Source organism: Neophocaena asiaeorientalis, unplaced genomic scaffold, assembly GCF_003031525.2.
Source record: "Neophocaena asiaeorientalis asiaeorientalis breed wild unplaced genomic scaffold, Neophocaena_asiaeorientalis_V1.1 scaffold336, whole genome shotgun sequence".
Classification (NCBI taxonomy): Eukaryota; Metazoa; Chordata; class Mammalia; order Artiodactyla; family Phocoenidae; genus Neophocaena; species Neophocaena asiaeorientalis.
In genome coordinates this window covers 5,180,010-5,197,315 of record NW_020174788.1, presented here as the reverse complement: position 1 = coordinate 5,197,315, position 17,306 = coordinate 5,180,010, and the positions used below count along the sequence as shown (strand labels likewise).

General features: G+C 44.3%; 1 protein-coding gene across 3 annotated transcripts in view; it reads left to right on the top strand.

The window, feature by feature from the left end:
* Nucleotides 1–386: 386 nt before the first annotated feature.
* GRIA1 (glutamate ionotropic receptor AMPA type subunit 1) overlaps nucleotides 387–17,306 on the top strand; it is a 302,566-nt gene continuing 285,646 nt past the window's right edge. For 2 of the 3 annotated variants that reach the window (XM_024760133.1, XM_024760131.1), the window contains exons 1-2: nucleotides 458–539; nucleotides 3,570–3,707. In XM_024760133.1, the coding sequence (XP_024615901.1) occupies nucleotides 458–539; nucleotides 3,570–3,707 (220 nt within the window). Of the gene's footprint in view, nucleotides 540–3,569; nucleotides 3,708–17,306 lie in introns of all 3 variants that reach the window. The other variant, XM_024760130.1, reaches the window with a different exon arrangement.

The following is a 17,306-nucleotide window of genomic DNA, read 5'->3' as shown; positions in this document are numbered from 1 at the left end:
AGCAAGGAGACTAAGGTGAGGATGAAGAGGCAGGGGGTGATGCTGGGAAGCCTCGGGAACTGGCTCGCTGGTGGGTACTGGCGTAGAGCTGGCTGCCTGTGAGAGCGTGAGGGGGAGAGAGCGAGAGAGCAAGGGAGGGAGAGGGAGGCAGGCTGCGAGGAGAGGAGAGCAGAGGAGAGGGAGAGGGGGAGCAGCGCTCAGCTCGCAGGAGGACAGGCTTCTCTTTTCCGTGCTCAGTTAATCTGGCTGTCAGTTGGTGTTAACGCTGCAGTTTAAGCGCTGGGATTCCAAGGGAAACAGACAAACCTCGCAGAAGGCAGGCAGGAAGCAAGCGAGGAAGGAAGGAACGGCAGGAGGAAAAGAACAGGCAGAAGAGAGAGAGGAATAAAGGGAAGGGGGGAAAACACCAAATCTATGATTGGACCTGGGCTTCTTTTTCGCCAATGCAAAAAGGAATATGCAGCACATTTTTGCCTTCTTCTGCACCGGTTTCCTAGGCGCGGTAGTAGGTGCCAATTTCCCCAACAATATCCAGATCGGTGAGTGAGAGGGGCAGCCTCGGGAGGGACTTTCTGGGTCTGGCCAGTTTTTTGTGTTTTTTTGTGGGGGGGTGGAGGGGGTCTGTGTCCCCTCCCCCCCAGCCCCACTGCGGGCTGTCTTGCTTGGCTGTCTATGCAAAGCTGTCCGGTGATGTGAAGACTTGGACCGCTGGCATGGGGAGGGGTCTTCTCTGGGTGGGATGTAGGGCAGAGAAGGGAAGTGCGCTCCCACACAGACACACACACACACACACACACACACACACACACACACACACACACACACAGGCAGAAACAGGTCCTCACACACCACTCACATTCTAGGCATAAGCATGTGAAATGGAGGACCCACCGCTTTGGAGGAGAAACAATCAGGCTGTAACAAGGAAAGGGGTGGTGGGTGTTTAAGGAGTTAACTCCGTGGCTTGGTAGACGGTGCCCGATTTCACCTGTTTATATAAATATGTGTGGTGTGTGTGATTATGCATTAAATATGCACATATATATTTGAGAGAGGCGGTGATTTCTCACCTGGGGGAGGGGAAAGAGACCCTCTAAAAGAAAGAATGAAGGATGCTGCGTTTATTGCAGCCACTAAAATAATGCTAAAAAGGCCCCCCACTCTAGGTGAAGGGGGCTCTCTCTCCTGCTCTGGACTCTTCTAGCTGCCTTCTGTCTGCTGTCTGCCATGCTGGGCTGGTGGTCCCCACTCCTCCGATTCTGGAACTTCCTAGCCTGCCTTTTTTCCTACTCCTTCCATTTCCCACTCCTCTTAGATTTCTCCATCCACAGACACGGTCTACCTTTTACACACACACAAACACACACATCCACATGCTCCTCTCCCCTCCTCTTAGCCTTCCCCATCGCTGAGCTCCAGCCTCTCAACTTGGACACAGGTTTCAACATGCTGCATGCTTTTCTGTTTCCCATTTCCCCTTCCTGGTTGTCACGCTCCTCAAAGGACCCTCACCCTCCCTGTATTTATGGGGCAGCTGACAGCTATTGCTCCTCCTAATAATAACGGGTGAAAGCGAAACAAACAGAAGCAGTCACACCAATAACGACGTGTGTCCACAAGGGCTCGGGGATTCAGTATGACCAGCATCTCAGGGCTGTTTATGTCCCGGAATCCGGCAAGCTGCTTTGCTTGGAGGCATCTTGGTGGGTCTGGGTTCTGATTTCTCTCCCCTGACACGGACATTGCTCCACTAGGGAAAGTTCACGTTCCTAGGAGTTTGTGTCTCTTGTGTGCGTGTGTTTGTGGGGGGATGTGGTGCAGGTGGTCTTTTGTTGGGCACATATGTGTGGCAGTATAAGTCTCTTTTGGCCTCTCCAGTGTGCTGGCTCTGAGGGTGGCTACAACAGCCATGGAGTAACTTGCTTTGTTTCCTGACACCTGTTAAGCTACGTTCTGAAGTGTGTCTGTATATGTGTATTAGTGCCTTAGACGCAAAACAAAACTTCCTGCCTCTGGGGACGCTTCTCTTGCAGCCCAGCCTATAGCCACCTACCTCCCCACCCCCACCGGCTCTCTTTCATTCATTGCAGGGGAGGAGGAAGCCAGGGAAGTGTTTGGGGTGTGGTCATCTGGGGGGGGAGTGGGGAGCATCAGAATCAAGAAGAATTTTTTTGTTTTTGTCCTTTAAAATGGAGGCATATGACCATGTATAAATCACTTGCTCTTACGTGTGGCTCTTCTTTACGTTGGTGCTTATGTATTGCCCATACTTTGCTGATTGGAAATACTTGTCTTAAGATATGAGGACTTGCTTTCTCCAAGGGTATTTGTGTATATTGCCGTGGATATATAAATGCACAGGGTGTTTTGTGTATACGTAGAGATGCTTGCTTATGTATCTCTGCAGATTTTTCATCATATTTTGCCCCAACTTGTTTGTTCAACTGATTGAACCACTGTTTTTGTCTTCACATAAAAGGTTGAAACGTTCAATTGTAGAACACATGCTGAAAATATCGCGGTCACCAGATAGTACTTGATTCTACTTGTACTGCCTCTAACAAAAGCCTTACAATTTGTTTACTGGTTGTTAAAAACAAATACATATCTACTGTATAAGAAGTTAGAAGTGTGTCACATTGGGATTGGGATTCCTAAGGAATCTGAGATCAACTTCTACGTAAACATTCATTATAGTTCAGTCTCTGGAAACTGCTGACTTTACTTCACAGAAATGCATTTTAATTTATTTATGTGTCCACAGTAAATACAAAGGTAAGGTGTGTACTCTTGTTTCTTGGAACAGGAGCCCCACCAGGCCCCTTTGCTCTGCTTGTTACTAGAATAGAATGTTTGCATCCTCTGGATATCCTTAAGCCCCCAGAGCTTTGAAGCCCAAGGTTCTCCCAGGCAAATAAACACGACGGCAATCCCTTATGTAACAAGTCGTTCCTGGGATCATGAGTGGTGAAAGAAGCAGCAAAACACTGTTTGCAGAAAATCAGTTTTCAGAGGAACTGAATAAATCTTAGAGGATCGTCATACAGGTCTTGCTAGGTCAAAGACTACAAGGGTCAAAGTCAAAGCAAACGGCTATAGTGCTGGAGAAGCTCATAGGCTCCCAGAGCTAGAGTTTACTCTGTAACATGTATTAGCACTACTTCCTGTAAGGCTCTGTGATGAGAAATGGGTCCGATACAGGAAAAATTAGGCACGGCTAGGGTTTACGTACATGCGAGAGCATAGGCCGCCTAAGAGGCTTGCACGAGAAAGGAGGAAGAAAAACTCCAAAACGCTCCTGTTTTCTCTGAAGGGAACTGAGTTGAGGGGTGAACAATCAAATATTTGGTCAGTGACAGATGTTAGAGCCCTTGTCACATAAAAGCGCATCTGTGGAACTTGAAGCCTCAGGGTCCAGGTGAGTCTATGTGAATTCTGATCCCCACTCCTAAAGGCAACACCTAGTGAATACGGCCTGGGGAGAAGAAGAGGGCCCATCTGGGGGGCGCTGTTGAGGAATCAAACCGGTCTCTAGCCCAGATACCATGTTGCATTTTCTTTCCTCACAGGGGGATTATTTCCAAACCAGCAGTCACAGGAACATGCCGCTTTTAGATTTGCTTTGTCGCAACTCACAGAGCCCCCAAAGCTGCTCCCCCAGATTGATATTGTGAACATCAGTGACAGCTTTGAGATGACCTACAGATGTAAGTAATTGCTTCTATTTCTGAGATTTCTTTCTGCGATCGACCAATGAAGGGAGGGCCTGTACGTAGGTGGCGATGTTGCAAAAAATGACGAGGTGTCATCTGTATTCGTAGCAGAAAGCCCTCCAAGAAAAATTTCCAGGGCCTTCTGAGTGATTCCATCAGTTGGTATGTTAGATCCTGTAGCATTTCATAGAATGGGTTTGCTTTTTCACTGCCAGATAACTTTCAATGCCAGCACGACGAGGGCTGGGGTTGACTGCATCTGCCCTACACCTCGCAGAGGTTTTCTGGTTCCATTGAGAGTTTCACACTTAGGAAACTTCTGAGAGGCGTAGAATAAAAGGTTCTGACTTAGAGAATGTGGCTTAAAGTGCTTACGCCTTTCCTGTGCACAGTTAAAAGGAGAAAAACGTCGCTATAGCTTGATAAGGAAGGATAGCTGAGAAGGTGTCTATTTGGTTTCCCATTTTTAGAAATGACCAATAATTATTTTAAAAAATTGATGCCTCGGGCTCCCCTGGTGGCGCATTGGTTGAGAGTCCGCCTGCCAATGCAGGGGACAACACGGGTTCGTGCCCCAGTCCGGGAAGATCCCACATGCCGTGGAGCGGCTGGGCCCGTGAGCCATGGCCGCTGAGCCTGCGCATCCGGAGCCTGTGCTCCGCAATGGGAGAGGCCACGACAGTGAGAGGCCCGGGTACCGCAAAAAAAAAAAAAAAAAAAAAAATTGATGCCTTGATTATTTCCAAAATACTTTGAAGTGACGGATGGCTTACACAGTTTTTAGGATGGCCTTTGAGCACAAAACAGAACAGAGGTGATCCCAAGAAGGAGAAAAGAGAGGCCAATTTCTGCCATCTGAACAGAATGCATTATAAAATGCGGGCAACAAACACCATTCTGAGTTTTTCTGACAACTAGGGCTGAAAAGGAAACCTGTCTGGTGGCATGACTGCCATTTGAAGACAGGTGAAAGCATAAAATTTAATCAGTAGAGACATTTTCCCTCCAGGGATTAAGCTCAAATAGGAATTGATGGCATGGAAGTGTGAGCTGAATGGGCAAGAACAACTCGAAAGTGGATTAAATTGGCACTGCAGGCTCTGGGTGCCACTGTGGCCATGGTGGCTTCTGCTGAGCTGTAGATGGCAGAAGGCATGCACCATATTTCCTTCATTGCTTTCCCACATTCCCCTCCCGGTGAGCTCTCCATGATTTGAATTGAACACACTCAAACTGAGAATTCAGCATTCTCCCTATCCCTAAGACCACTCGTAAGAAAATGTATATGCAAATTCCAAGAATTATAATTATTCCAATTACTCAGCCATAAAAAAGAATGAAATAATGCCATTTGCAACGAGATGGATGGACATAGAGCTTATCATACTAAGTGGAATAAATCAGAGAAAGACAAATATCATATGATATCACATGTGTGGAATCTATAAAAATGATACAAATGATCTTATTTACAAAACAGAAACAGATTCACAGACACAGAATACAAACGTACTGTTACCAAAGGGGAAAAGCGGGGAGGGGGATAAATAAGGAGTTTGGGATTAACAGATACACACTGCTATATATAAAATGGATAAACAACAAGGACCTACTGTATAGCACAGGGAACTATATTCAGTATCATGTAATAACCTATAATGGAAAAGAATCTGAAGAAGAATATATATATGTGTGTGTGTATATATATATATATATATATATGTGTGTGTTTGTGTGTGTGTGTGTGTATATATATATATATATATGACTGAACCACTTTGCTGTACACCTGAAACACTGTAAAGCAACTATACTTCAATAAAAAGAAGAGTTATAATTATTTCAGATTCCATTTACTGAGGACTTACTGTGTGTCAAGAACTATGATAAGTATTTTATGGACAATTATAGTAACATTCATTACCGTTTATTGAACATCCACTGTGGTCCTGCAACACACTAATTGCTTTTCATGTGTTAGTTTGTTTAATCCTCACAGGAGCCCTGCAGTGCTCTATATTATCTTCCTTTTAGAGAAGAGGAAACTAAGGCTGCAACAGGTTATATAACTTGCCCAGGGTCACCCAAGAAGTAAATGGTGGTCTTGTGGCCCCAAGGTACATGTTTCTGAGCACTGCGATAGATACAGAGATCCCGTGGTAACTTGATCAATTTCACTGAGATTACCCAAGAAATAAAAGGGAATTTTCAGAGTTTTATAAGGCAGTGGCCTGATAAAGCACCTAGGCAGAAAACCTTATAATGCTTCAAATTGTAGCCATGATTTTGCACAGGAGTGACCCACTGAATAAATAAAACAGCAATTCTGCATTCTGGTAATGCTGAGGTTGAAAATCTTGTCAACTGTGTTACTCACTACCCTTAAAAGTGAGCTGCAGTTTAACTGTTGAATTGTAGTTCTGTGAAACTATCTCCCTGGAAAGCTAAAATAATATTGAGTAGGTATTTGGTTATTAGATAACCTCCCATTTCTTTCAATATGGCTTAAAGGAGAATTTTTCAAGGGAGGATTTAGGTGTGGGCATCAATGTATCTAAAAACCACCAGAGATTATGCATAACCTATTGCATGCATGTGCATATTTTAATTTATTCCCTGGGTAGAGGCTCCATAGCTTTTGTGACCCTCTCAAAGGGATCCATTACTCTAGGATTATTTGCTTAGGGAACCTAGAAGAATAAATGGCTGGCATGTGTATTCACTCATACTGCTGAGAACTGTCTACAACAGAGCTCGGTGGAAAGAGATGTTAACTGCTATTCTAGTGTCAAGGTGTTGACGGACAGGACAAAATAATAAAAGACAAAAATTGGAGGAAATGTTCTAAGGCAAAAGGTGGTGCTTCTGTACCGTTATCTTAACAACCTAAGACTTGATCTCTAATAGGGTTGTTGGCCTTTTATTGGAAGGATTGAAATGTGATACAGGCAATGTCATCCACTGTGGTTAATGAACCGGAAGTGAGTGGATATGGGTTCTTGAACTTGATTCCTGCCATATACCAGTGTATAGTTTTCTATGAATTTGGTCATTCTTTTTTTTTTCCTCCCAAACTGTTCCTGTCTTTATTTATTTTTTTAACATCTTTATTGGAGTATAATTGCTTTACGATGGTGTGTTAGTTTCTGCTTTATAACTAAGTGAATCAGCTATACATATACATATATCCCCATATCTCTTCCCTCTTGCTTCTCCCTCCCTCCCACCCTCCCTATCCCACCCCCTAGGTGGTCACAAAGCACCGAGCTGATCTCCCTGTGCTATGCGGCTGCTTCCCACTAGCTATCTATTTTGCATTTGGTAGTGTATATATGTCCATGCCACTCTCTCACTTTGTCACAGCTTACCCTTCCTCCTCCCTGTGTCCTCAAGTCCATCCTCTAGTAGGTCTGCACCTTTATTCCCGTCTTACCCCTAGGTTCTTCATGACTTTTTTTTTTCTTTTTAGATTCCATATATATGCATTAACATACGGTATTTGTTTTTCTTTCTGACTTACTTCACTCTGTATAACAGACTCTACGTCCCTCCACCTCACTACAAATAACTCGATTTCGTTTCTTTTTATGGCTGAGTAATATTCCATTATATATATGTGCCACATCTTCTTTATCCGTTCATCTGTCGATGGACACTTGGGTTGCTTCCATGTCCTGGCTATCGTAACTAGAGCTGCAAGAATTTGGTCATTCTTTAAACGTTTCTTCAATGCTATGAACTGATATGGTCATTGGAAAAACAGATGATAAAAGGTCCTTACTCTTAAATGGCTTACAGTCCAATGGGGACTCTGCTGTGTGTCCAAGAACTGAGAGGGTACTGGGCAATTGGGGTAGCTATGGTGGCAATGTAATTTCCACCCTGCCTGTAAGATTCTTTGTTAACTTTCACCTGAGACTAGCGAACCCTTTGGGGCTGTGTCCACTGTGATCCACTGGTCTGGGAAAACTGATATCTGTCCCAATTTGGATTGAGTAAAAAAGTGTCGAAGGGAGCAGAGAGGTTTTAGGTATGATGCCTTAACTAATCATCTATTGAAAACTAAGAAAGCATCTTATTGAGATTTAATTTCATGTGCTTTTTTGAAATCTGGACTAGTAGTTAACCTTAAGTGAACTCTCCAAGTCTTACCTCCAGAAAATAACCGAATCTTTATTTTTTCATCATTTTCCTGTCATTTGTTTTTTTCCTATACATTTTGCTATTCATGATCCCTCCACCAGAGGGTGGAGAAGGGAAAGGAGAGGAAGTATAACATGAACCATTCCTGCTAGATGTATTAGCAACAGGGGACATTAAAAAAAAAGGCGGAGTGGTCCTTAGAGGGCAGGGAATGCAGGGGAGAGTATCGCTAACACCTCCAGCCAAGATGAGAGTTCTGCGTCTTCTTTGCATTCCATCTTTCCTTCTTTCCTTTTCCACCATCATTAAGGGATAAAGTCTGAATCAGCAACCCAAATGCTTTAGGATCTCCTCTGAATATACTTCCAAGCCCACAAGGGCAGGAGTTGAGGGGTCTGTCCATAGAGATGGTAGTTACTGACTAGCTGTTCAGCTTATCTTGGTGTCTTTATGGTAAGTATAAATAAAGGGACAGATGAAATACTAATTGGGGTTCCTATTAGATTTCTGAGGAGCACTGTTGCAACTTAATCCTTACTTTTCATTTATTCATCCATTTATTTGTTCAGCAAATACACGCTGAATTTCCATGCCCAGCACAGTGCCAGGTGCTAGGAATATAACAGCCAACAAAGAAGACACAGCTTCTTTCCCTGTGGGAGTTACAGTTTAGCCTAGAGATCCTCAAACTTCAGCACACAGAAAATTCACCCAGGGAGCTTGTTTAAAGCAAGACTCAGGGGCAGACTCTAGACTTCCCGAATCAGAATATTCAGGAGCTGTGGCCCTGGGGAGATTTGGCAGCATTTAATACGGGCATCCCACTTGACGAAGCTCTTTAAAAACCTTGTATTCCTTTAGCAAGCAGTTTTTGCGCCCTTAACCAAGTCCAGGCGTGGTGCTAAGCACTAGAAATGCAGACAAAAGTAAGACATGTTCCCACCCTGGAGGACTTTATCCCTAGTGAAACCAACCGTCCTATAAAGAGAAGTTAAAAATGTAACGTTGTAAGTGTTACAGCAGTCACTTGCAGGGAGTGTTAGAGATGCTTTGAAAAGCAGGGTTGGCCTCTCAGAGGGTGGTGGTTGATTTGAGTCTCACTGATAAATGGAAGCTTTCTAGGAGGTCAAGATAAGGGGGCCAGAAGGAGATGAGGCAAGTGTGTTCCAGGCAGAGGGAAGAGCGTGGGCAAAAGAAAAGAGAACGCTCTACCTGGTTCTTCCCCTGCTCTGACCTCCTGTGTCCCTCCACGCTGGGCCTCTCATTTGCCAGTCGTCAAACGCTGAGGAAGGGGTGACCCAATGGCTATCCCCAAGCCACTTTCAGCACAATGTTTAAGAAGCATTGAATTGCACGTTGGAATCTGGGCATCTTAGCTCTCCTTGAAATTTCAAACCATTTGGCAACACTGGACCCTGGGTCGACGTAGCCCCAGTTGGCTAGGATGGGAGTATCCCACCTGCATGGCTTCTCTCTCGAGCAGCCCACTTCTCTCCTTTTCTTCACCTGCCTGGCTCCTGGAAGCATTGAGCTTTTAAGCCCCAGTTGATTTGCTCTGCAATGTTGCCTGTGTTGTGTGATTAGAGGTCAACCCTACCACCAGAATGTGAATTGCTGTTCAGAAAGACCATGTCGAGCTGTTGTTTGGTGTTGCTGAGAACACCTGGCACAGGGCTATTCCCTTAACACAAATAAGCAAATGTCTCCAGGAATCAGAGAGTGACACAGCATAGATGCTGGGAGCTTAAATAACAATCGGATGGAATGCAGTGTGCCTATTTCCAGTGGGTCTCCCTCTGTCGTGGACCTACTTAGGAAGCCCAAGGGCATTCTAACAAGATGTTGGGTGCTGGCAACAGACACATGGCCTCTTAGCTTTTGCCTGAGCATCCCTCATCATTTTCAGAACTGCAAACTAACAGTTCCAGAGACTTGTTTTGCCTGACCTGCATGATGCTTTTCAAAATTTGGGACAAAAATCTGAATTTCTGGCTTCTTTGGAAAAATTTAGGGCATCACGCAACTCTGGATCCACATTCCTGCTCCGCTTCTACTGTCTAGAGCTGAGAAGCGCTGACCGATTTAAGTATAAGGTATAATCTCTCAAGTTTACCGAAGTCCTGACCACTCCTTATCAGACATGTGGCCAGTATAACAAATTATGTTACTTGGCCAGGCCTGCAAGTAGGCCAATGTGCTCACACCTGATTTATATACTTCAGCATCTGCCATTTTATTATTTTATTTTAATAATATCTATTCCTCACCCTGCAATAAACAGTAGAGGCCACAAAAGATATGTAACTCCTGCTCTCAAAAAACTGGTCTAGGGAATTCCCTGGAGGTCCAGTGGTTAGGACTCTGTGCTTCCACTGCAGGGGGCACGGGTTCAATCTCTGGTCTGAAAACTAAGATCCTGCAAGCCGTGTGGCACAGCCAAAAAAAAAAAAAAAAATTGATCTGTATGTACTAATGAAACTGTTGGGAAGATAAACAAGGATTATTCTGAAGACCTACCATATGCCAGAGACTTCACACATGTTGTCTTATTTATACTTTATAATAATCTTGAGAGGTTATTATCTCCAGTTTATAGATGATGCTACTGAGAGAATGATTAAGTGTCTTCTCCATATTACCCAGTGAAGAAGAGCCTAAACTAATATGTGAAGCCAGCTTTGCAAACTCCAAAATTCGGTGAGCTTTCACCCTTTTAAGATAGAGGAACATTATGGACACAAACAAAGTGAAACGGCAGCAAAAGAGCCCAACACAAGAAGTGCCAAAAGAAGTGAAGTTTACGATTCAGGATTAGGTGCTAAGACTTCCAAGGCAGAGGCAGATGGCTGTGGATGAGGAACACTTCTTGCAGGAGGTGGAACCGGAGCAGGTACTGAAGGGTGGAGCAGGTTCGGGGCGTGTCACGAGAGGAGGGTTTTTGCACGGGTGGAGTCACAATATTTCTCCTCCCTCACCTCTACCACTACGGCGTATATTTATTTTTGCAAGGTGGAGAGTTCAGACTTTATCTCTTGCATCCATGCTGAGCTCCCAGTTACATGGCAGATGTCTGCATTTCTCTGGTTGATGTTACAGTGTGATTGTGGTTTCTCCACCTTCACCTCTGCCCTCACTTTGAGACACACAGGCCCCAACCTTGTCTGTGCCTGACTCTTGGTTCTTATGACAATATTGACGATCATAAGTTTTTTGATGCAGAAGAATGTGAACACTGCTTCCTCTGATTAGCTTGAAGACTTCTGCTGCGATGGGTGAGATTACTATTCTTTTAGAGGCTCAAGATAAAGTAGTCATAGAGGACATTTGGGAAACAGTTAAGATTCATTTATGTGTTCATGCGTTCCTTCAAAGCACTTTTACTATTGCCCCCTATGGAGCATATGTACCATTACGGCCCCCTCTCATACCCTTGCAGACAGCATTCATTGATTACAGAATTCTTTTCCACTGAATCTAGACATGGCTTTAAATTCCCTCTCACCGGAACATTCCAGGCAGTGACTACAAATTGGTCAGAGTCGCAGTTGATACACGAGATAAAATCCATTTGCCATTACAAGGCATTACACTAGGAATTGGGGGAGATGAAATGCATTAGTCATTGATTCTCCACTTAAGGGGCTCAGGTTCTTACAGCGAAAATAGGCATGCACAAAAAACTGATATAATGGAGAGGTTCTCTGCACTCCCCTTCTCTCACTCACACACACATTGAGAGAAGGGAAGGAAAACTTCCGGTTGGAGGAATCAGACCAGGTAGGTAGAAGGGCAGGTGGAATGTAGATGGGAAGATAGGAAGATACACACGTGTGCGCACACACACACACACACACACACACACACGCACACACCAAGTCTGACCAGTGAAGAGGATATTGGATTGAGATTTGAAGACATGGACTCAAGTGCTGGACTGTTTTCTTGAGTCATTCACGTGTTACTTCAGAGGTCCACTCCCAGGCTTGTTTGTGCGATGAAGCTCCGATGACCTCTAAGAGTCCTTCTAGGGCTATATTTCAATGATGAGAGTGCATGGAAAACTCCAGGAATACACAATTAAGAGAAGAAGCTTTTGTACCAGCCTTGGGCTGGACAGAGGCTCACTAAACAAATTGAGACTCTGAGAAAAGCTCTGAACCCTGTCCGCCGAGTTGCACAGCCAAGCTACATTTGTATGCAGATACAGGGGAATTAAGCCAACCATGGGCCTCAGGTGCATTCATTCAATATTCCGCTAGTATTTATGGAGTGCTTACTACTGTGAACAGAAACAGAAAGCAGCCCTGTGCTCATGGAGCTTACTGGCTAGTAAGGGATGCAGCTATTAGTCAAATAATCATACAAATGAGTGCACGATTATAGATCAGGATAAAGACGTGAAAGAAAGGGCCATGATTCAATGAAAGCATATTACAAAGGAACCGTCTTTGGGCAGAGAGGTGAATAGGTGTTTGAGCTGAGAACTGAAGGCTTTTGGTGATGTGGTGTCGGGAACAGGAGGAATATTCTAGAAGCTTTCTGGGCAGAGGGCTGATGGGGGGGGTAAGGGGTGCGGGAGTATGGGGCTGGGGACGGTGGCAAGGGCCAGGCCTGGTGGGCCCTGTTATGGAACTTGATCTTTAGCCCAAGAGCTGTGGGAAACCCACTGAAGGGTTCTAAGCAGAGAAGTGCCACGTTCAGATGTCTGTTTCTCACCGGGAATCAGAGGCTCAAGAACACTTTGCCGCTTTCAGGTTCCCTGGAGACTTTTTGCTAATGTCTTTGTTCCTTTACTCCCGTCCCCAGTTTGGGATGGAGTCTGGCAAAGGAAAGGGGACAGATGCTGGGGGCAAGGGGAAGCTCTTGGCTGGGCACAGGGGTCATATGCTGTATGTGGCTCTGTGGTGTGTCTGTGGATGTGCTCCCAGAGACGAAGCTGATCCAGCAGAGGGCCAAGAAATTTTGTGTGCGGAGGCAGAGAATCATCTAGAACTCCACTTAATTGATCAGATGGGAAGGCTACACTACACTGAATCCTGGCCTCCATTCAAACCGGGCAACTCAATGGTCCTCAAGTTCACACTGCTGTTTCCTCCACCTACACACTACGCCTCCCATATTCCCTTATCGAAATTCTGTCCCTCTGGTCTGTCCTAGCTCTTGCATCATCTTCTCTCCTAATCCTCCCTTGTCCCAGCCCCCCACATTCACACACTCCTCTGTCCCGTAGCCCTTTGTATCTTCCTTGTAGCTGCTGTCACACTTAGCCATGGGTTTTAGTTGCCTGGACCCTTATTTTATCTGCCCCACTGGACTAAACAACTTGGGGGCAGTGACCTTGTTTTCTTTAGCTTCCCATCACAGTCTCCACCAGAGAACGGTGTGTGGTGGTGCTGGTCAAGTGAATGAATGAATGAGTGAATGAATGAATGCACAGCTGTATATTATGTAATATCAACGGCAGGGATGAAAATAAGCCTGCCTTATTGCTGTTTATGGGGTAGTATTTGGATATTATGAATTCTGAGAGTCCCAGCAGGCTGTGTTGTAAATTCCCGTGGAAGACGATTATAATAACCGTAGCTGGAAAGTGATGGAGGTGAAAACCAGTTATAAGTCCAATCAAAAGCTCATTCCACCTCCTTCTAGATGATGGTCAGTCAGGGTCCAAAATAAGGTATAAGGCTCCATTTTCTAAATAAAGGATTTCCGGTTCAAGGCCTGGCTCTGCCATGGATGCCTTGCATGGCTTGGGCAAGTCAATTCTCTTTTTTGAACCACAGTTGCTTTCAGATGAAGGTAATAATTGTACCACTGATATGTGGTTATTGTGAGAAGGAGTAAATGATTGCTAATTTCAAATCAACTTTCCACTCAATAAAATGGCATCAAGTAGGTAATTTTATTCTCCCTTTTTCACAGATGAGGAAGCTGACTTCTCAGGGGAGTGAGGGGGCAATGGCTTGGGTTTCTGGTTCCATCCCTAGACATGTGCGGGCTGGGAGGGCTTTCTTCATTTCACTGTCTGCTGGGTCTGCCTACTCCCTTGTGGATGCTATAGCTCCCCTCCTGTGGCAGCAGCCCTCCTCCCCCGGTGTCAGTGCCTGCTTCTTGTGTAACACAGCCCTGAGCCCTTTCAAGGGACCTGTGCTGCTCCGTGGCAGCTGCAGTCAAGGTGCAGTGTACAGAGGTTACTGGAAATCTCTTTCTATCCCCGACCACTCCCATGACTTTGGTGTATCATAGCTTGCTGTTCCAAGTGCACAGGGAAGCCCAAGGTCACGGGAGGTCCAGATCCCAGGGAATGCAGGCAAAATCGGGGTTAAGGAGGCAGCTGGAGGCTAATGTCATTACATGGAATCTCTAGGATGGAAATGAACTTTTTGAGACTAGCTTTTATTTCGTGTACAAAAGTAGCATGCATATTACAGAAAGCCATGTGGACACAAACACCAAACAAAATAAAATGTGTGTAATTATAATATTAAGGATAAACTCCCCATCTTTTTTCTGAATATATCAATTAAAAAATTAAGAGTATATTTATATTACTGGCTAAGAACATGATTTTTTTACTCAGTGTAACACGTGTTACTTTGAACATCACACATTCATCTTAATGTCTTCTTAAAAGCTCAACGTACACACATACCCTAACTTACTTCATCTATTGCCTGTTATTGGATATCTAGTTTATTTCCAAATGCTTTTTCCTAAAAATAATGCTATGATAATCATCCCAATAAAAGTTCAGTCATTTGTATATATCATTCTGATTTTAAGAGCATTAGAGATCAGTGGGGACAATTTCCAATGAGATTTAATAGAAAGGCATATAGAGGAATTGAAATAAGTTGTTCAATGCCAGCTTTCACATTGACTTGTATGACCTTGAGAAATCTTTGTGTCCAGTTTAGTTTCCAGATGTATAATATGGGGTGATAATACCATATTCTCAGGGTTATTAGAATAGGCAAATGCCATTACTTACACGAAAGAGCTTTAAAAATTCAGAAGTGCTAGGCAAATGCAGGGTTAATATAATTAACTAGGTATTTTGTCTATTAACACAGTGTTTTTGGCTCAAGAAATTACTGCTTATAGAGACAAAGGGGCAACCCCATTTGGGCAGTGAGTAGTCAGGACTCTTGGTGACAAGTGATAGAAAACTAACTGGATAGTTTTGACTTCAGGTACGGCTAGATTCAGGGGCTTGAATGATATCATCAGGCTGCTGATAGACCCTCTAGATTTGGGGGCTTAGCTTTTCTCTAAATTGGCTTTATACTCATGTGTCAGATCCTGGCACAGCCAGCCTACACCTGCCCATCTCAAAGTCCAATGGAAAGGGAACTTCTCTTTTGCCCTCAGTTCCACAAAAGTCCTAGGTCTGATGTCACCGAATAAAAATCAGGACACATGCTCATTTCTGAACGTGACACAGTGGCCTGCATATTCTCTTCTTTAGATCATTCTATGCCTAGTCATATGGTCAGTCTTAGAGCTTGCGGCAGTGAGAAGTACCAAATAGATTGTTGGTTTCATTCAGTCTATCCAAACTACGTGGACCTGGGGGAGCAGTAATTCCTCCAAAGGACATCAGGATGCTATTACCAAAACAATGGACATTAGATGCTCAGTAGGCAAGAAAAAAACACAGATGTCCTCCCACACACATCAATTCAGAAGGGAAAATTCAGAGAGGCTGGAGCTAGACCAAGGGTCAACATGCTAAGGCAGAGAAGAGCCACCAACGAGAGGAAAGCATACAAGGGATGCTGGTGGATAAGGCAAGATCAGAGGTCAAAAGGTTTGAAATCCAGGCAGACTCATGAGTCAGTCAAAGCTATGAGGAGTCTTTGCTAATCCCCGCTCAGCCAGGAGCAAACAACAGTTTTAGGAAGTGTTGTCCACCCACATGGGTGTGGCTGAGGGTGTCCCTTCTGACCACTCTTTGACAGAATGTCGGGGCTGTCGGCCCTAAGATATCTGGTGATCTTGAGGCACCTCTACTCTTTCCCAGTGACCAAGACATTCCCTGCTCTACTCAGACACTCAAGCTATCATGCACAAACCCTTTAACAGTCCCAGTTGGAATCTTGGCTGCAATTCTGATGAGCCCACACCACCAGATGGTAGGCTCTTCTAATTGGTTCTATCTCTTCTAGCTTTTGGCAGAAATGAAGCCTTCCCTATGCCTCAAGACAGGGGATAGAGAGAGCCAGGATGAAATGAAAGCGGCTATAACCTCTTGTAAACAGGCAGAGATTTTAAATTAGTCCTTGTCCAAGGAGAACAGAGTGGTATGGTTTTTATCGCACTAGGTCATGGATTCACCATGGACTGAAATTCTAAAACTAATGCTGATAAAACACAGGATTGTAATGACTGGAAAATTGTTTAGCTAGAAAGGTCAACTGGTCTAGGGGAGGGCATTCGTTTATTCAACCACTGATATTTATGGAGTATCACGGTAGATTAAATTCTTATTTGGTAATTATTCATCTCTTCCCCAAACTCCTTGGAAGAGTATATCTATTCATCTCTTCCCCAGACTCCTTGGAAGAGTATATCTCCCTGCTCCACTAATGTTATGTTTGGTCATGTGACTTGCCTTGGCAAATGGGATATTATTAGGCATGTTTCAAGCAGAAGCCATGAGAAGAACATGCCCCAGAGAGCCTGCTGCTCCCAGAAGAATGAGAAAAGCAAAAAAAACAGAGGTGCTGTCGTCAACCCACAGACTGAAGTCTGAAGCAAAGCCATCTCAGCTGACTGGCAGAATTGTGAACCCAATAGTAAATGCTCATTGTTATATACCATTGAATTTGGGGTGGTTTGTTATGGAGCAATAGCTGACCAATAAAAGCAACTACTGTATGTCCCACACTTTGCTAGGCCCTGAGGGAACACTGGAGAATGGTAGATATGGTCTTGGTCTCCATGGAGCATATGTTCTATAGGGAGATAGGAAATAAATACATTTATGTATAAAAAATTGTAATAGAGATTGTTACTATGGTCATAGGAAAATAGGATGTAGCGACAAATCACTATTGTAGAAGAGAACACCTACTTTGGATTAAGTGGTCAAGGAAGACCTCTCCAAGGAGGTGACACGTAAACTCAAATAGGTAAGTTGGAAAGAAGCCAGACAGGAGTATGATCCCCTGCATAATGTGAAGAAACAGACACATGGGCAAGTTACATTGAGAATCTTGGTCTAGGCTGGGGAGAAGGAGGGGCTCTGAAAAAATTTCTTGCAAATCAGGTCACTGCTAGAGCAGGTTGTCCTCGAGCAGATGCTGGCTTGTCTGCACCATGCTGCATGTGCAAGTCAAGGGTTGACAGATGCACGTGCTGCCAAAGGCAAGACAGCCACTGGACGTGGAAGCCACATAGCACAGCAGAGGAAGAGGGTAAGGCTTCCTAGGGCATTCCTAACAAAGA